At 45.1% G+C, this 20,900-nt stretch overlaps 1 protein-coding gene across 1 annotated transcript in view; it reads right to left on the reverse strand.

The window, feature by feature from the left end:
• Nucleotides 1-2,694: 2,694 nt before the first annotated feature.
• Nucleotides 2,695-20,900, reverse strand: part of LOC149456331 (Fc receptor-like protein 5) — a 41,401-nt gene continuing 23,195 nt past the window's right edge. The window contains exons 8-17 of the mRNA XM_089685128.1: nucleotides 20,004-20,285; nucleotides 15,615-15,866; nucleotides 14,674-14,934; nucleotides 13,709-14,002; nucleotides 12,406-12,687; nucleotides 8,177-8,464; nucleotides 7,885-7,935; nucleotides 7,193-7,327; nucleotides 3,047-3,107; nucleotides 2,695-2,915 (exon numbers count right to left, since the gene is read on the reverse strand). Coding sequence (XP_089541254.1) covers nucleotides 2,891-2,915; nucleotides 3,047-3,107; nucleotides 7,193-7,327; nucleotides 7,885-7,935; nucleotides 8,177-8,464; nucleotides 12,406-12,687; nucleotides 13,709-14,002; nucleotides 14,674-14,934; nucleotides 15,615-15,866; nucleotides 20,004-20,285 — 1,931 coding nt within the window. The 3' untranslated portion in view covers nucleotides 2,695-2,890. The remainder of the gene's footprint in view (nucleotides 2,916-3,046; nucleotides 3,108-7,192; nucleotides 7,328-7,884; nucleotides 7,936-8,176; nucleotides 8,465-12,405; nucleotides 12,688-13,708; nucleotides 14,003-14,673; nucleotides 14,935-15,614; nucleotides 15,867-20,003; nucleotides 20,286-20,900) is intronic.

Here is a 20,900-nt window from a genome sequence, read left to right on the forward strand (position 1 = left end):
GCACTGCCTGAGGGTCCGGGGTCAGTAGGGGACCCCATGAAATGCCCCTGGTACCTTTTTTATAGGCTTTTTTGGGTGTGCTTTTAGTGTGGGCAAGGACACAGGGGCCCCATGATCCCCTATTGCCCGGGGGCCCCATGAGTTGTCAGTCCGCTCCTGGGTAGGTAATATGGTGGTTGAACGTGACTCTGTTATCCACGCAGAACCCTTCTGCTAGCTCCTCCTGTGGTGGGTGTGGCGCCAGCCCACTATTGGACAGCTTCCAGAAAATTGGTTTATAAGGCGGAGGTCCGGGCGAGGCCAGTAGAAGCCCCTCCCCCTTAGTGGCCAGAGGATGCTCTCTCTGATGCTGGGATTTTTGCCAAGGCTATATGGGCTCATCGACTGGTCACGCCTACGGCTTCCCTGTGACCTCCTGGGCAGTTTGGTTCCGATGGGGTTTGTTCCTTCCCATCTTCCCGTAGCTTTGGTAATGTATTCATTCAATGCTGTCAAATGACGTGTCTGTTCATGCTGTGATGCTCACATTATTATTGGTGCGTGTTATTATGCAGATTGTGATGACTATAAGATATGTCCTCCTGTGTGTCATGTGATAATAAAAGTGGAGGCTTTGACAGTGCAAGAATATTGCAGTTGGATTCTGTTATTTCTTGGAGTGCCGAGTGAATGCTATGACGTGTCGGGGCCGGTGTTCGTGGGCCAGTTTTTTCACAATTGTTTTTTACATACTGTCAAAAAAAAAATACTGATCACCTCGCTAGAGTAGTACAGTGTTACTATGGTGACGCTCAGTTACACGGGATGTAAAAAAAAGTATAAAACATATTTTAAAATGTTTTAAAAATGTAACACAGTTTATTAATTTTATTTTTTTTTACTTACTGTCACCAGTCAGTATCCTTGATCATCGACCACACCAGTCACACGATAACGCTGTACTGCACTGGTCACAATTTTATTTAAAATGAAGAAATTAAAAAAATTGGGGGGTTTTTTTCACAATTTTATTTTTACGTACTGTCACAGTACGTAACAAAAAAATTGTGAAAAAACCCCCACATTTTTACATTTCTTAATTTAAAAAAATTGTGAAAAAAAATATGCAGCTTTACAAAACTTGCCATGTTTCTTACTAAATGCCTCAATATTTACAAATATATGTAAAAATGTATGTTAAAATGACTTTTTTATATATTTAAAAAAAATCTGAAGAATATATTTAAAAAATATATACATTATTTTAAAAAATATTTTTCATATATTTTGTAATATATAAAAAACGCATTTCAACACGCATTTTTAACCTATAAAAAAGCAATTTTAACATATATATTTACATATATTTATAAATTCATTCCAAAAAATGTAGACAAACAGTATTTTTGAAATGTATTTTGAAAAAATATTTTTTATATATTTTGTAATAAAAATACATTTCAGCATACACTATATAAAAAAAAAAATATATATATATATATATATATATATATATATATATATTTTTTTTTTTTTTTTTTTTTTTTTAAATATATTGAATATGGCCAAGATTGTAGTATTTCAAATATATGTCAATATATCTGGGAAGGATATTTTTAAAATGTATTTCATTAAAAAAAAATCTGAAGAATATATTTAAAAAACATATATTTTTAAAAACACATTTCAACATGCAGTGTGTGTGTGTGTATATATATATATATATATATATAAAATATTATATATACATATATATATATATATATATATAAAAAATATTATATATACATATATATATATATATATATATATATAAAATATTATATATATATTTATTTAAATATATTTTGAAATATTATATATATATTTATTTAAATATATTTTGAAATATATTGAATATGGATAAAATTGTAGTATTTCAAATATATGTCAATATATTTGAGAAAAATATTTTTCTTTCATGTGGGCTTGGACAGGAGGGGCGACATATAGAGGAACCACTCCTCTCCATTTTCCTCCTGCAACCTCTGAAAGCCAGCTTTTCCTCCTCTCTCTGGCATTCAGCAGTTGCAGGAGGAAAATATTCAATATGTTATTCAAAATAAAGAAAAAAAAATTAATTCTGAACCATTTCATTGTGGCCTGTGACTGTTTACCAAATCACTTAAGTGGTCCTCTTTCTTCAAAAAGGTTTAGCACCCCCGCATTAGAGGAAATTATTAATATTTAAAATATATCAATATAATAAATATTTTAATGTATTAAATATATTTTTGGAAAGCTGATATAATTTTTTGTCCAGTACAATAAAAGGCCATTAGGTGCGTATTGATATACTGTGTATTGGTGGATTGATTGGCATATGATTTCATGGGTGCTTTAGGTCATCTTTTTTTTTTTTTTTTACTGAACACGACGAGTGATCAGTAGTAATCACTCACTGTGTTCATTCACAACTGAAGCATGGTAAACTGGGTTTTTTTTTGGGGGGGGGCTGTCAGATTGGCTGTATAGGGTAGCAACAGAAGGATTCACTAATCATGGATTAATCTTGGAACTTGGCACAATAGGCGACAAAATTTCCAAAAAGTCTAATAAAGCGGCAGAAAATACGTTCTCCAGCGCCGTACAAACGTAAAGCAAATTTAGTAATGACTCCTAACTAGCAAAAAAAAAAAAAATCTATAATCTAGTCTGGGCAAGCATCAGGCATCATTAAAGTGTAAATAAATCATATTTAATTACATTGAGCTGCATGCAGTCTTTTCACAATGCTTTTGTTATTATTTTGTAGCATTTTTAAGACAGTCATTCAAGTAACAGTCGCATCTTCAGAGCCTCCCCTCCACCATGCGTCTCTCCAGACTATGCTCCTGCGCAGAGAGTCCTGTGTTTAGTAGCTCATTATGTCTCACTGCTGGGAACTGGAAAATCTGCTAAAGAAATAGTAGTACAGAGAATTGCTTTTTAGGAAATTGTGTTTTTGGAATTAATAAATAGCACGTTTTAATGTTTCATTATAAACCAGGTAAAAAAAAAAAAAAAACGTAAAAAGGTTCTAACCAACCTTTCGAAGCTGTCAATATTGTCCAAACTCAAAAGACTATCTTCATCCTGCTTTCCCGATACTGAAAATAGACCGGAACAGTTATTGCACACTGACAGTATTGTTGTAGCTGGATAAGGAACAGAGGACACAAAACATTGGGGTGCAGTTATAAAAATTGACATAGCAATGTTCCCCGAAACATGAATAGGGAGAAAAAACAAAACAAAATAAAAAAGCAAACTAATGTTTTCACCCCTGACGAAGTCTAATTACAAAACGCATTGGTGGCAGCCATGTTGTGTGACATCATCACGCACTGGAACCGATGACACAAAACATTCTCAAAAATTTACATAGCAATGTTCCCCGAAACGTGATCAGAGCAAAAAAAAAAACAAAAACAAACTAGTGTTAGTAGGCTAGTTCCTGTGCTGGTCGAATGTTTTCGCCCCTGACAAAGTGCGTTGGATGCAGCCATGCTGTGTGACATCATCGGTCACTGGAACAGATGACACAAAACATTGGGGTGCATCTATAAAAAATTGACATAGCATTGTTCCCCGAAACATGAATAGGGAGAAAAAACAAAACAAAAAAACAAACTAATGTTTTCGCCCCTGACGAAGTCTAATTACAAACCGCATTGGTGGCAGCCATGCTGTGTGACATCATTGCGCACTAGAACAGATGACACAAAACATTCTCAAAAATTGAGATAGCAACGTTCCCCGAAATGTGAATAGGGCAAAAAAAAAACAAAAACAAAAAAACTAATGTTACTTGGCTAGTTCCTGTGTTGGTTGAATGTTTGTGCCCCTGACGAAGTGCGTTGGGTGCAGCCATGCCATGTGACATCATCGTGCACTGGAACAGATGACACAAAACATTGGGGTGCATTTATAAAAAATTTGACATAGCAGTTTTCCCCGAAACATGAATAGGGAGAAAGGGAAAAAAACGAATGTTACTAAGCTAGTTCCTGTGCTGGTCGAAAGGTTTTTCTCCTGTCGAAGTCTAATGATGAAACGCATTGATGGCAGCCATGCCGTGTGACATCATCGCGCACTGGAACAGATGACACAAAACATTCGCAAAAATTGAGATAGCAATGTTCTCTGAAACGTGAATAGGGCAAAAAAGCAAAAAACTAAAAAACGAACTAATGTCACTAGGCTAGTTCCTGTGCTGGTCAAATGTTTTTGCCCCTGATGAAGTCTAATGACGAAATGCGTTGGATGCAACCATGACATGTGACATCATCACGCACTGGAACAGATGACACAAAACATTGGAGTGCATTTATAAAAAAACTGACATAGCAATGTTCCCCGAAACGTGAAGAGGGCAAAAAAAAAAACTAATGTCACTAGGCTAGTTCTTGTGCTGGTCGAATGTTTTCACCCCTGATGAAGTGCATTGGCTGCAGCCATGCTGTGTGACATCATCGCGCACTGGAACAGATGAAACAAAACATTGGGGTGCATTTATAAAAAATTGACATAGCGATGTTCCCCGAAACATGAATAGGGCAAAAAAAAACACAAACTAATGTTACTAGGCTAGTTCCTGTGCTGGTTGAATGTGTTCACCCAATGTTCACCCCTGACAAAGTCTAATGATGAAACGCATTGGTTACAGCCATGATGTGTGACATCATCGCGTACTGGAACAGATGACACAAAACATTGGGGTGCATTTTTTTAAAAAATGCATAGCAAAGTTCCCCGAAACGTGAAAAGGGCAAAAAAAAAAACAAAAAACAAAACAGAAAAACAAACTAATGTTACTTTGCCAGTTCCTGTGCTGGTCGCATGTTTTCCCCCTGACGAAGTGCGTTGGATGAAGCCATGCCATGTGACATCATCGCGCACTGGAACAGATGACACAAAACATTGGGGTGCATTTATAAAAAATTGACATAGCAATGTCCCCCGAAATGGGAATAAGGCAAAAAAACAAAAAAAAATGAAAAAATAATGTCACTAGGCTAGTTCCTGTGCTGGTCGAATGTTTTCGCCCCTGAGTAAATGCGTTGGATGCAGCCATACCGTGTGACATCATCGCACACTGGAACAGATGACACAAAACATTGGGGTGAATTTATAAAAAGTTGACATAGCAAAGTTCCCCGAAATGTGAATAGGAGAAAAAAAACAAAAAACAAAAATAAACTAATGTTACTAGGCTAGTTCCTGTGCTGGTAGAATGTTTTATCCCCTGACGACGTCTAATGACGAAACGCGTTGGATGCAGCCATGCCATGTGACATCATTGCACACTGGAGCAGACGGCGGCCATCTTGTTGGTTTGAAACAACTTTTTATTGATACGCAGGTTTCCTATTGATTGAAGTGCAATACTATGCACGCTCATCGCGCCACACCTCCGTGGCCATGTGGAAACATAGTTCAGACACGGGGAAACCACACTGGGGTCCCTAAAGGCTAAAGCGTTTCGAAGGTACGTCCTTCTTCCTCTTAGCCTTTGTAGGCTCAGAGCCTCTGTAGGCTCAGGGAAGAAGGAATTACCTTTGAAACACGGTAGCCTTCAGGGACAGGTTCCCCCTTGTCTGGACTATGGTTCCACATGGCCACGGAGGTGTGGCGTGATGAGTGTGTATTCTTTTATACTTGTGAGTAGTTTTTATTTGGATTTCTTCCAATGACTTTGGATGATGCACTAGGTTGGTGAGCCCTCTCTTTCTGTTGCGTTCTTCAAGTTGTTACAGGAAATCCCCGGTCCTAGAGGGCAGCAAGGCCGAAAAAGTGGTACTCCACGTGATTCGTCGTGAGCTATTTAGACGGCTTCATGTGTGCCCAGGAGACTATTCTGCCTGTGATTGGAGTTCCCCACATGGATAGAAACAATGGGGTATGTTCCTGATATGTTCCTGACACTCATTGTACAGAGAAAGTCACCTGATGAGGGTTCAACACGTTCAAAATTCCTGAACAAGACCAGCTGAACCTGACTAACCGTCCCATAAACCAGGTCTCTCATTAATTTGTCTATTCCTTCGTCACGTTGATGTTCCTTGTTGACCACAGTGAGGAGCAGGATGGAAAATTCTTCTCCAACAAAAGAATTTATAATAGTCTACGCGGGTTTTGTTCATCCGTCGATTCATCGAATGGTAAATAGAAATGAAATTTCGAACGACATTCGCCAAGCCACCGCAATAGTCGAAGGTTGAATCCTCAAGACTTCCCTCAAGGCTTCCCTCAAGGCTTTCCTCAAGACTTCCCTCAAGACTTCCCTCAAGGCTTTCCTCAAGACTTCCCTCAAGGCTTCCCTCAAGATTTCCCTCAAGGTTTCCCTCAAGACTTCCCTCAAGACTTCCCTCAAGGCTTCCCTCAAGACTTTCCTCAAGGCTTCCCTCAAGACTTTCCTCAAGGCTTCCCTCAAGACTTTCCTCAAGGCTTCCCTCAAGACTTCCCTCAAGACTTTCCTCAAGGCTTCCCTCAAGATTTCCCTCAAGGCTTCCCTCAAGGCTTCCCTCAAGGCTTTCCTCAAGGCTTTCCTCAAGGCTTCCCTCAAGACTTCCCTCAAGACTTCCCTCAAGACTTTCCTCAAGGCTTCCCTCAAGGCTTCCCTCAAGACTTCCCTCAAGATTTCCCTCAAGGCTTCCCTCAAGGCTTCCCTCAAGACTTCCCTCAAGGCTTCCCTCAAGACTTTCCTCAAGGCTTCCCTCAAGACTTTCCTCAAGACTTTCCTCAAGGCTTCCCTCAAGGCTTTCCTCAAGGCTTTCCTCGAGGCTTCCCTCAAGATTTCCCTCAAGATTTCCCTCAAGGCTTCCCTCAAGACTTCCCTCAAGATTTCCCTCAAGGCTTCCCTCAAGACCTCCCTCAAGGCTTTCCTCAAGGCTTCCCTCAAGGCTTCCCTCAAGGCTTCCCTCAAGACTTCCCTCAAGGCTTTCGTCAAGGCTTCCGTCAAGACTTCCCTCAAGGCTTCCCTCAAGACTTTCTTCAAGGCTTCCCTCAAGGCTTCCCTCAAGACTTTCCTCAAGGCTTCCCTCAAAGCTTCCCTCAAGACTTCCCTCAAGACTTCCCAGTCCCATTTATCTCCACTACCCTTGTATGTGTGTATGAATTGGGGGGCGTCAAGAACCGCCCAGAGGAGTCCCCACCAATAAACAAAAAAATCAACAAATTATTATTTGCTTACCGCCGAGTGGCTCTTGATGAAACCTGAACTTTACTATGGGTAGCCTGTGCCGATACCGGTAGCTTACGGCTAAAGCAAGTATGACCACCAAGGCCACCACGATGAGCGCTGGAACCACATATGGATTAGAGGTTTCTGAAAAGAAAGGAATATGGAAAGGTTCATGAGGTCTCGAAAACACGTCGGAAATCAAGCATTGATTGTTCGGTGTAATCTTCCCCATCCTCCCAGATGAACGATGGCGCAGTACTTGGTGGTTAAAGCAAACAAGATGGCACACCAGTGCTGAGAATAAAGACATCACATTTCTGACCCTATACGGCAGGGGTCTCTGACAACAATCCTCTCATCCCATCCCCTCTCCCAACACAAATCCCCCAAATCACCACTCCTAGCCCACCTCCCGTAATTCCCCCTCCTAGAACAATTCTTACGCCCTGCCAACCCCCAAATTTCCCTTCTCAACACAAATCTCGTCCCCTCGATCTCCTTGTGGTGCCCCCCCACCTTACATGGCACCACAGTTCCCAGGGCAGCCGCTCCCCTTGCTCACCCCTTGTCCCGGCCCTGCCCACTGCTAGGAGAGCTACTAATATTTAACCTCCTAAATCAGACAGCAAAACTAAGTTGTTGTCTGGGCCCAACATTTACCCACAACCAAACTACAACTGATGCTGAACACCAGATCATACCTGTTCTGGGACATTTCACCTCCTCAGACCGGGCTGCAGTAATCATGGGTTCTACAAGAGAAAATTGGTTAGACATTAATCTTTGCCCGGTATATTTACAAACTTGTGGCACCAAAAACACAATGAAATGAAAGCATTATCTACTGTCGGCCTGTCGAAAGTGCCTGCTAAAATGTTCATGGAATTGAAAGAGTCGGGTCAATGGCGTTGAACCCCTTTCCTGGTTGAATTTGTGGATCAGCAGTCCTAGACACAGCTGTCCATATTTCCCACAAGTCCTACAACATCTTACCTGTAACATTGATCCTCAGGATTTTACTCATGGAGCTGGAGAAGTTGTTTTTGGCCTGGCATTGGTAGGTCCCAGAATGATGTCGATGTGTTGAGTTTATAAACAGCCCTTTTCCGTCGTGAGTTACATCATAGAGAAGGCAGTTCTGATCCACGTCCTTGCTGTTGTGTAGCCATACGAACGAGGGAGTGGTGCCACTCTGCACGGAACATTTGAAAGTCACGCTGAGCCCGGATGTCATGTCAGGTTCTTGGGGGTCCATTGATATTTTTGCATTAAGTACTGGCACTGTTGGAAAGAAAGGTTACCCAATGATCAGAGAACCTCCACCAAATCTTACCAGCCAAGGAAGACTACTGTACAATTAGTAAATGATTAGCCCGTTATCATGTTTGTTGGTTAGTGGTGGGTTCTCTTTACAAAACAGGAAATGCTCTTGAGGTATACGGGATGGACCCACCACACCAGGACACAACCACCACCAGCCTGAATCATTGATAGAAGGCAGGATGGATCCACCACACCATGACACAACCACCACCAGCCTGAACCATTGATAGAAGGCAGGATGGATCCACCACACCTTGACACAACCACCACCAGCCTGAACCATTGATAAGAGGCAGGATGGATCCACCACACCATGACACCACTAGCCTGAACCGCTGATACAAAGCAGGATGGATCCACCACACCATGACACAACCACCACCAGCCTGAACCACTGATACGAGGCAGGATGGATCCACCACACCATGAAACCACCACCGCCAGCCTGAACCGTTGATACAAGGCAAGATGGATCCATGCTCTCAAGTTGTTTACACCAAATTCTGACCCTACCATCTGAATGTCACAGCAACCAGTCTGCCCATTCTCCTCTGACCTCTGACATCAACAAGGCATTTTCATCCACACGTGATGCACGGGCCCACTCCTGGCCTCCAACTATGGTTCTCCAGCCTCGCATGGGTTTAGCTCACCCTCTCTGAGACTTCTGGACTTCCTCTGGGCTCCCTGGACTCACTAGTTGCCTCAGCTTTGCCAGCCTCCCAGACCCTCTCTCTTGGTCTCCCAGGCCTGCATAGCCATCCCGACCTTCCAAGTCCTTCGGGCAAGAAGTTCCTCTCACCAGAGATGCAGTCTCTGACAGAAACACCTAGGTCTCCTGACAGGCGTCTGTCTCCAAAATAATTGAAACTGATCCAACTCCACCTGCTTTGAGCTAGCCTCAGATCTGTCTTACATTCACCGGCCACTTTATAAGGTCCACCTTGTTAGTAGCCAAGAAAATCTCCCCCCCACCATTACACCACCAGCCTGAACCATTGATACGAGGCAGGATGGATCTATGCTTCAAATGTAATGGTCTGCTTATATTTATGTGCACCACCTTCATTAAGGCAGGTTGAAAACGGCTTAGCTAGATAGGCCCAGACCCAGGTTGGGTTGGGTAGGATTAAAGCCTTTTTACTGATTTTGTGCGCTTTTGAGTTTCAGCCAGCCCACCTGTGGTATAAATTCGAGGGAAGGCTGAAGTCCAGAGCCCTGGGGGTTTTGCTGTTCTGGATACCCATGTGTTCTGGCGTGTTACGCTTTTTCTTCTTCTGCCCGCTTCAAAATAAGGACCACTTCTGCCGAGTATCCCCGGATGCCACCAGCCATGGACCATGCCACCAACAAAGGACTTTGCCACCATACTTGGACTCTCATACACTAAAAGGTATGCCTGGGCCAACTGATGGACAGTTAGGGTTACAGAAGGAAATGAACGCTCTGCGTTTTGACACTACGTGGCACTATGGAGTCTAGTAAAGGCTGTTAAATCCGTCCTTAAGCCCGGTCTGAAGTTATTGAAAGGGGTGCATAACGGGGCTGGCGTATACCAAGAACCTGGGCCTGGTTAAGCCTTAGAGGGGTATGAAGTACACAGTACTACAATGTCAAGCAAGCCCTTTATTGAAGAACAAGGTTCAACAAAGGGCAACCAAGTTCATCGCAGAGTTGCAAGCAACCAGTCAAGTCGTGGGTTAGGTGGGGAACCCTCTGGTAATGAAGGGCCGCCCTTTGGGCTCCCTCCCTAGCGGTCCATTTCCCGTGGCAACCTGGAGTAGACCAGCATCATGAAGGCCCCTACCTTGGGCAACAGTTATGGTGCAGGAAAAGTTAACATAGGACACTCATGGTCTCCCAGGTCTGCTACGTGTAGCATGGGGTTTCATTCTGTTACTGGTAGAGAGGTACATTGACTGGTGGGTGCAGCACAGTTAGGCTCTTTGCCTTGACTGCAACACAAGCACTGAAAGCAAAGTAAGGGGACAACTCTTGAAAGAGAGGTTTACCTTCGTACTACTTGCATTGTTAGCTCGTCTCTAAGTCGGGAGACTGCCCTAATGTTAGACTTTGCAGTTCCCACCTAGTCCCGGGCATCGATGAGCGTGTCTACCTGCAAAGGTACCCTCTGGTGTATGGGTGTGCTAGGCCTTGCCCACAACATGGCATAGACTGAGTTTTAGTTACAACCTGAGTTCCATCCTACCCCTCCTGAACCCCACCTTCAAGCTGACATTAGATGTGGACAAGAAATGTGAAAAGTATGAACCCCCTCCCCCAAAAAAATGGCTGTTAGAGAAAAAGTATGCTTCAGGTTACACAAACACTTAACCACCACAGAGTAATAACCGTCGTAGGAAGAGGTTATCTGAAGATTTCCATCCTGGAAACCAAGTTCATCTCAGAGTTGCAAGCAACCAGTCAAGGCATGGTGCCTTAGTTAGGTGGGGAACCCTCTGGTAATGAAGTGGCGCCATTTGGGCTCCCTCCCTAGTGGTCCATTTCCGTGGCAACCTGGAGTAGACCGGCATCACAAAGGCCCCTACCTTGGGCAACAGTCATGGTGCAGGAAAAGTTATTGTAGGACACTTGTGAGACCCGTGCTACGTGTCCCATGGGGTTTCATCCCGTTACTGGTAGAGAGGTACGTTGACTGGTGAGTGCAGCATGGTTAGGCCCTTTGCCTTGACCGCAACACAAGCACTGAAAGCAAAGTAAGGGGACAACTCTTGGAAGAGAGATTCAGAAACAGTCATGGTGCAGGAAAAGTTAATATAGGACATTTGTGAGACCCGTGCTACGTGTCCCATGGGGCTTCATTCTGTTACTGGTAGAGAGGTACATTGACTGGTGGGTGCAGCATGGTTAGGCCCTTTGCCTTGACTGCAACACAAGCACTGAAAGCAGAGTACGGGGACAACTCTTGGAAGAGGGATTCAGCAACAGTCATGGTGCAGGAAAAGTTAATATAGGACACTTGAGAGACCCGTGTTACGTGTCCCATGGGGTTTCATTCTGTTACTGGTAGAGAGGTTACGTTGACTGGTGGGCGAAGCATGGTTAGGCCCTTTGCCTTGACTGCAACTCTTGGAAGAGAGATTCAGCAACAGCCATGGTGCAGGAACAGTTAATATAGGACACTTGTGAGACCCGTGCTACATGTCCGATGGGGTTTCATGCTGTTACTGGTAGAGAGGTACGTTGACTGGTGGGTTCAACATAGTTAAGCCCTTTGCCTTGACTGCAACTCTTGGAAAAGAGATTCAGCTTCATACTACTTGCATTGTTAGCTCGTCTATAAGTCGGGAGACTGCCCTAATGTTAGACTTTGCACAAGACTGCAGTTCCCACCTAGTCCCTGGCAGGGACGGACTGACAACTCATGGGGCCCCCAGGCAATAGGGGATCATGGGGCACCTGTGTCCTCGCCCACACCCAAAAAAGCCTATGAAAAAGCCAATGAAAGGTACCAGGGGCATCTCATGGGGCCCCTTACTGACCCCAGGCCCTCAAGCAGTGCCCGAGTGCTCGAATGGTCATTCCGCCCCTGGTCCCGGACATTGATGAGCGTGTCTTCCGGCAGCGGTACCCCCTGGTGTATGGGCGCGCTAGGCCTTGCCCACAACATGACATAGACTGAGTTTTAGTTACAACCTGAGTTCCATCCTACCCCTCCTGAACCCCACCTTCAAGCTGACATTAGATGTGGACAAGAAATGTGAAAAGTATGAACCCCCCCCCCCAAAAAAAAATGGCTGTTAGAGAAAAAGTATGCTTCAGGTTGCACAAACACGTAACCACCACAGAGTAATAACCATCGTAGGAAGAGGTTATCGGAAGATTTCCATCCTGGAGATTTAGGAAATGATTAAAGATGGAAGCCATCCCTTGCCCACCTTGAACCAGAATATACATCGCATTGCTCCTCTTGACCACTTTATTGGAGGTAAAGGAAACTTCACAGGAGTACTCTCCGGAATCATCCTCGCCGACTTGGTCAGTGCGGAATCTGGTGGATGATCTCATTTTTAACATAGATTTTCCGTTTTTATAAAATGTATACTCCAAGTTTGAGCTTTGCCTGGTTGGGTTCAGTGTTGTGTCACACGTGAGGACCAAAGAACTCCCTTGCGTAATCGGGTTTGAATTTGCAGAAAGGCTCGGAGTAGAATACAGATCTAGAATACGGAAACAAAGAATTTTGGATTGTTTAAAAAATTTTTACATCGTAAATTGCATTTCTGCGTAAGCAAGGGCATCAACCTACAGCAGCTTTGGCAGCCATGTTGGTCAGTAGGTGTCATAAGTCTACGAGGGCACCAAATGGGAACTCCCTCGAAGTTCAAAGTCTTTATCGTTCAACTGGTTACAACAAGCAGGGCAAAAGACATCCAATAGGTTTCGGGGGCCAAACATTTCATGGCCCCACTGGTTCTATCGAGTTGAACAATAGAGACGTTGGAGTCCTAGGCCTATTACACTTGGATTTCTCCACTCGGGTGAACGTCCTCTACTGGGTGACCCCTATCTTTGTTGTCAAGCCAATTGAGCTCAGGCAATGACTTTGGCCGTATTTTGATAACCTGATATTTTGATATATATATATATGTATATGTATATATATATATATATAAATATTAAAAAATAAATATAAATATATATATTTGGGAAGAATATTTTTAAAATATATTTTTATTCCATATGGGGTAACTTACCTTGTCCTCCGATCCCCCGCTGTCCTCCCGCTGTGTCCTCCGGCCGATGCCAGCATCCGTCTTCTGGGTTCCCTTCCCTGCAGGTGTCGTGACGCGGGGGGGGGGGGTGTCAAACCAGCGGGAAATTCAAAAAAAGTAAAACCATGACATACACACGATACATTGTAATCTGATAGGATGACATTTCTGTATCAAACCATTTCACTTAAATTTTGTCCCGAGTGCCTTGTCCGGCGCCCTGCCCGTACTTTTACCGTTCTTTCTGCATGGAAACTTGAGAATGTCCGTGGGATCCAAAGAGCGCCCCTTTAGAGTCTTTGGCGTAAACCAGAGTACCCGGAGCAAACCCACACAGGCACGGGGAGAACATGCAAATTCCAGGCAGGTGGGATTTGAACCAACGACCCTGGTACTGCCAGGTGGAAGTTCTAACCATTTAGCCGCCATGAGAAGGTCCTCACCAACATTTTTGGCCTCATCTCACCTTGTACGTCAACGGAAAGTGCTTGGCTCATCCTGGTCACGCTGTTCATTGAACTCTTGACTTCACAAGTGTAGTTCCCAGAGTCCTTCCGCTGAGCTGATGCAATTTTGTATGCATTGGACGTGCCGAATGGCTGCACATTCCCTCCATCTCTGTAGAAAGCAAATTGCAACTCGGTCTTGCCACGGAGGGGGCTCAGGGCCGAGTTTAGCATTGCTTGACATGTCAGGACTACGCTGTCCCCCTCTACTATCAGATCTTGGCTTGCTTTAAGTTGTACGTAAGAGAACAGCTCTGAAAAAGACATTGACACCGGTCCGTAAATCACTTTCAAATACTGGACGTTGTCTTCCCCACCCCAACGTGACAATAGTTAAGCTCATGTGGCCTAGGACTCCCCCACGATGAGTCCTTTGGTCCTCACGTGTGACCTGGGAATGGGCCAATTATGTCCCTAGCACTGCAGTGGGACAGTTCACGATTACCCTTAAAGTCTATATAAAAACTAAACTTTTTAAAGTTTGGATGGAGCGTGGGAGGGTTGTCAGGTGTCTCGTTGGAGAGATTCCTCCTCACTGTCCAACCTGGAGAATGAACGGGTAGGAGGACATCTCCCCTCTTAGACACTAGTAAGGGTGGTCTCCATTGGAAGATTTTTCTTCTACTCTTGTTCTGGTGACAACTATAAATTATGAATTTTCCATCCCTCCATGTTGGCGACAATGGTGAAAAGGGGACTTTCCTCAGCGGGGAGAAGGATGACCTAGAACCCTAGGTTGGAACCCTTCCCCACTCCATTCCAAACTAAAAACTAAATAAATAATGAATTACAAGAGTGTTTCAAGTATTCTGAGCCTATAGCCATATTCGATATGCCGACTTTAAGTCTTACCGACCTGCCACCAAATTCATCTTTCAAAAAAAAAAAAAGGTTCAACAATGAGGAGCTACAAGCATGATGTTACCTCTGACTGAGACAAACACGTGTGCAATGTAGGTGCTAAAAGTGAAAGACGATTTCCTTCTCTTTGTGCATTCGTAGGCTCCCGTCATGTTCCTGTAGGCTTTTCCGAGACGGAAGTCGGAGTCACTGTCCAAAATTTTCATAAAGACTCCGTCCTTGTAAAATTCCACCCGTGAAAAGTCCATGCCGGACCGATGGTGGCATCCTAAGGCCAGGTCATCCCCCTCATTGATATTGGGAGGAGCTTGTAGGATGAGCTCACCTGAAGTGTAAAAATATTGTTATAAGTCGTTTTAGAAAAATGATCCACTTGAAGACCAAGCATTTTCTGGGACATTTTGTTTACAAGTTTCAATCCGTATTTTTTGCTTCCAAATTACTTATTTTATATATATATATTTATTTAGCCACTGTGCTGCCCAATTGTTTTTAATAATTAAAATTTCAACAAATGTCTACACTTAAGAGGCGCCCCTTTTTCTCTTCTTTTCTTCATGTATACTGGAACCTGCTTCAGTTTTCCAAATCAGAGGTTGCCCTCCGTGGACGATCATTCACCTTCGTACTAGCTTTGGATGGACTTCATCTACTATATTACGTTATGTCTTCTACAGGGGCGGACTGACAACTCATGGGGCCCCTGGGCAATAGGGGATCATGGGGCCCCTGTGTCCTTGCCCAAACTCAAAAAAGCCTATGAAAAAGGTACCAGGGGCATCTCATGGGGCCCCCTACTGACCCCGGGCCCTCGGGCAGTGCCCGAGTTTCCAAATGGTAAGTCTGCCCCTGGTCTTCTATAACCTTTGGATGTACTTTGTTACTTCCAGTGAATTCATGACTTTGGGTGGTGAGTGATTATTACTTGCGCCTTTAGTACTTTTTTATTTTTTATTTTTTTCATCTAGTAGAGAGACGGTTGGTTGTTTTGCATTGATTACCTACCTTCGGAAACATCCAACCTGACAGGTTCACTCAAATGAGTGACGCTGGAGCGGCATTGGTAGTATCCGCTGTCATTCACGCTCGCAGATCGAATTGTAAATCTCTGTTGGGTCTCGGTTGTCACATCGTTGTCTTTGTACCAGTAAAACTTCTGATCTCCTTTCATATTGGAATCCACGTTACACGTGAAAGACATGGACTCCCCGGTGAGAATTCTCCCAACATTGGGTGTGAAAGCCACCACGGCCATACCTAAAAAAGACATACAAACTTTAGCAAGCATCATTTTTTTTTGTTTATTTGATTGTTTTCATCTGTTTTCCTGAAAACTTATTAGGAAAATTTGTTGTTTACTACTAGCTTTTCGATGTTGTAATTGTTTTCTGGTTTTGTGCAGTGATGAGCCGAGCGTACCTAGTGTCCGGGGAATAATTAAAGAAATATGGGCACTGTCGCCAGTACTCAACATGGCCGAATGCACGGCACGACTGCGAACGTGGATGCATGAATCATTGGGTGGCACATAGGTTCTGGTGGCCATTTGCATTTAAAGGGACAGTAGCTCTGACCACTAGTTGTTGGATGATCATCAGCCCCCTGTGTTCCTGTGCTTCTAGTTACTATTGGACTTCCCATTGTCAACCCGGATTGCCTCTGACTTGTCTTGTCTCCTCCTTGTTCTGACCGCTGGCTTGTTCTACTGACCCTACAGCTGCCTGATTGCCTGTGCTTGACCCTGGCTCTTCCTCCTGACCTCGCTTCTGCGTCATCACCTGTGTGCAACCTCAGCCTGTTCCTGACCTTGCTCCTTGCTTCTGCTCCTGATTGACCTTCTGTGTATGACCCCTGACCTGGCTCCTGACCCTGCTACCTGCCTGCTGACAAGTTCTGCCTGCTATGCCTGGAGAACATCTGCCTGCTGACAAGTTCCTCCTGCTACATCTGTAGAATGTCCTCCCGCTGACAAGTTCCACTTGCTACATCTGGGGAACATCCGCCTGCTGCAAAGGTCCACCTGCTACGTCTGGGGAACGTCCACCTGCTGCCAAGTTCTTCCTCCTGACCTCGCTTCTGCGTGATCACCCGTGTACAACCTCAGCCTGTTCCTGACCTTGCTCCTTGCTTCTGCTCCTGATTGACCTTCTGTGTATGACCCCTGGCCTGGCTCCTGACCCTGCTACCTGCCTGCTGACAAGTTCTGCCTGCTGTCTGGAGAACATCTGCCTGCTGACAAGTTCCTCCTGCTACATCTGTAGAATGTCCTCCTGCTGACAAGTTCCACTTGCTACATCTGGGGAACATCCGTCTGCTGCCAAGGTCCACCTGCTACATCTGGGGAACGTCCACCTGCTGCCAAGTTCTTCCTCCTGACCTCGCTTCTGCGTGATCACCCGTGTACAACCTCAGCCTGTTACTGACCTTGCTTCTGCTCCTGATTGACCTTCTGTGCATAACCCCTGGCCTGGCTCCTGACCCTGCTTCCTGCCTGCTGTAAAGTTCTGCCTGCTATGTCTGGAGAACATCTGCCTGCTAACTAGTTCCTCCTGTTACGTCTGTAGAACGTCCTCCTGCTGACAAGTTCCGCCTGCTACGTCTGGGGAACATCCACCTGCTGCCAAGTTCTTCCTCCTGACCTCTCTTCTTCGTGATCACCCTTGTACGACTTCAACCTGGTCCTGACCTTACTCCTTGCTTCTGCTCCTGATTGACCTTCTGTGCATGACCCCTGGCCTGGCTCCAGACCCTGCTTCCTGCTTGCTGTCACGTTCTGCCTGCTATGTCTGGGGAACATCTGCTGACTAGTTCCTCCTGCTACATCTGTAGAACATCCTCCTGCTGACAAGTTCCGCCTGCTACGTCTGGGGAACGTCCACCTGCTGCCAAGTTCTTCCTCCTGACCTCTCTTCTGCGTGATCACCCTTGTACGACTTCAACCTGTTCCTGACCTTACTCCTTGCTTCTGCTCCTGATTGACCTTCTGTGTATGACCCCTGGCCTGGCTCCTGACCCTGCTACCTGCCTGCTGATAAGTTCTGCCTGCTATGCCTGGAGAACATCTGCCTGCTGACAAGTTCCTCCTGCTACATCTGTAGAATGACCTCCTGCTGACAAGTTCCACTTGCTACATCTGGGGAACATCCGTCTGCTGCCAAGGTCCACCTGCTACGTCTGGGGAACGTCCACCTGCTGCCAAGTTCTTCCTCCTGACCTCGCTTCTGCGTGATCACCCGTGTACAACCTCAGCCTGTTACTGACCTTGCTCCTTGCTTCTGCTCCTGATTGACCTTCCGTGCATAACCCCTGGCCTGGCTCCTGACCCTGCTTCCTGACTGCTGTAAAGTTCTGCCTGCTGTCTGGAGAACATCTGCCTGCTAACTAGTTCCTCCTGTTACGTCTGTAGAACGTCCTCCTGCTGACAAGTTTCACCTGCTACATCTGGGGAATGTCCACCTGCTGCCAAGTTCTTCCTCCTGACCTCGCTTCTGCGTGATCACCCGTGTACAACCTCAGCCTGTTCCTGACCTTGCTCCTTGCTTCTGCTCCTGATTGACCTTCTGTGTATGACCCCTGGCTTGGCTCCTGACCCTGCTTCCTGCCTGCTGTCAAGTTCTGCTTGCTATGTCTGAGGAACATCTGCCTGCTGACTAGTTACTCCTGCTACATCTGTAGAACATCCTCCTGCTGACAAGTTCCGCCTGCTACATCTGGGGAACATCCACCTGCTGCCAAGGTCCACCTGCTACGTCTGGGGAACGTCCACCTGCTGCCAAGTTCTTCCTCCTGACCTCGCTTCTGCGTGATCACCCTTGTACGATGTTGGCCTGTTCCTGACCTTGCTTCTGCTCCTGATTGACCTTCTGTGCATGACCCCTAGCCTGGCTCCTGACCCTGCTTCTTGCCTGCTGTCAAATTTCTGCCTGCTACGTCTGGAGAACATCTGCCTGCTGACAAGTTTCGACTGCTACGTCTGGGGAACATCTGCCTGCTGCCAAGTTCTGCCTGCTACATTTGGGGAACATACGCCTGCTGCCAAGTTCTGCCTGCTACGTCTGGGAAGGTCCGCCTGCTGCCAAGTTCTGCCTGCTACATCTGGGGAACATCCGCCTGCTGCCAAATTCTGCCTGCTACGTCTGGAGAACATCAGCTCTGCAGCCTCCCCTGTGGATCCAGTTGTCTTCAAATATTCTCATCTCAGCTCTTCAGGATCCGACAGCTGACAACCCCTGCTTCTCCAGGCAAAGCATCTCCTGTTCCTACCTTCAGGGGTATTCCGTATTCAGCCGCAAGGGGAGCCCTCTCATCACTTTGGCCTCTGACAGGTACGTGACACCTGGTTTCGATTCAAGCAGAATTCGGCAAACTTCAAAGAAGAGCGAATGCCAAACCCAAATCCCATTGAAATCAATGGGAGACGAATGTGTTGAAAAATGCCCATTTTCTGGGCTAATAGGCAAAGAGTGGTCAAAAATAGCATTGGGGGCTGGCCACTGCCCTTGGGAACATTTACCAGTGCAAAGAATGTTTTCTTAATATCAGCAAACAAAGTGAATGAGAGAGCCTGACACTGACCAACAACACCCCTGCCCCCCACCTGGGGGAGCCTTCCACTCCTCTTCATCTCCAGACATCCCCGGAATTGAGAGTCAGGCTCTACATACACCATCAAGCAGCCCGCAGCCTCTCTCGGATCCCACCTGGTTCCCATGGAGCACGTGTCCCTTCTTTCATCCCTTCTTCTGGTGGGAGGTGCTGTCCCCCTGAAAAATTCTGCCCTAGGCAAGTGCCTTGTTTGCCTTGTGGGTATACCTAAGTATACCTAAAGGCAAAACTTTTTTTTTAGTTTTGGATGGAGTGGGGATGGATTAGAACCCCTGCCAGTTTTTATTGTTGCCTGTGCCCCCATTGGGAAAGTTTACCCTCCTTATTTGTCCTGTTTACCAGTGGAAATCCAAAATTTTAGGTTGTCCCCGGAAACGTAATAAAGGGGAAATCTTCCAATGGGAACACTAGTTCTTCTGACCCTGGGGGTTTCCCTAGAGAAGACCTTTATTTGCAGGGATGTTTGTCTATAGGACAGGAAGTGAAGGTAAATCTCCCCATAAGGACAAAGATGGCAAAAATAAACCTTGCCCTCCTTTACCCTATCCAAAAAAAAAGTTGTGCCTGTAGTGCCTACTTTAAACATATTGATCAATGTAGATGTTGGGTAGAACCTTCAGAACCTAACATCTCAGCTGGGATATTTTGCCAATGAAACATACAATAACCCAAAGGTTGACCTCATCCACCAAAAAAAGTGCACAAGCAGTTGAGTAGAGCTGACCTTCTAATAACATCTGCAATTTCATAAACAACCCTCTAAAACAGAAGACGATGTTCTACACACACCTTGTATTTGGATGGAGGTCGCCTTGCTTGTCTTGGTCACAGTTCCTCGCGTATTGGACGCTTTACAGGTATAGTTTCCGGAATCCTTTGGCTGTACTGACTGCATCTCGTACTTATCTGATTCACTGGGGTTCTGCACTTGCTGCCCATCTTTGTAGAAAGCAAAAACCAGTTTCGTAGACTGTCTCCGGGGACTGAGGATGGTGTGGCAGGTGAGAGTCATGTCCGCACCCTCAATCATTGAGTATGGGCTAACTAGTAGTTCCGGGGGAGAAAAAAGATCTAGAAAAATCATATACAGGAGACATGGGTGAGAGTTGCACTCAAATCAGCCATCAGATCTCAAAAATAATTTCTCACATTTCCTGGTTGGTCCATGTTGTAAACCTCTTGACCTTGGTGTGGACTTGTCTCTATTCAGCACCTGACATCAGTTCTACGTTCTAGTCAATATCTCATCAGTTGAAGCTCATCAATCAGTTTTTAGTGTCAACTCTTAAACATTTTTCCCTGAATAGTTTAAAACATACTGTACGTAGACAAAAGTATTTAGACCCCCTCAAAATTACTACAGTCTGGTGCATCCAGTGAAGGGTACAGATAATGCTACGACATACAAAAGACATTTTAGACAACTGCACACTTCTGGCCTTGTGGCAACAGTTTGGAGAAGCATGACTGGGCCTCTGTGTACAAAGCCAGCTCCATAAAAAGATGATTTGACTAGTTTGGTGTGGAGGAACTTGAGTGGCTTGCATGGAGCTCTGGCTTCAACCCAAATACGCACCTTAGAGATGAATTTGAAACCAAATGCAAGTCAAGTCCAACATCAGTGTTTGCTCTTACGGCTGAATGAAAACACACCCTCAAAGACACAATCTAAAATCTTATGGAAAG

The sequence above is a fragment of the Staurois parvus genome, unplaced genomic scaffold (assembly GCF_062004578.1).
Source record: "Staurois parvus isolate SC_StPar_1 unplaced genomic scaffold, SC_StPar_1.0 ptg000363l, whole genome shotgun sequence".
NCBI lineage: Eukaryota > Metazoa > Chordata > Amphibia > Anura > Ranidae > Staurois > Staurois parvus.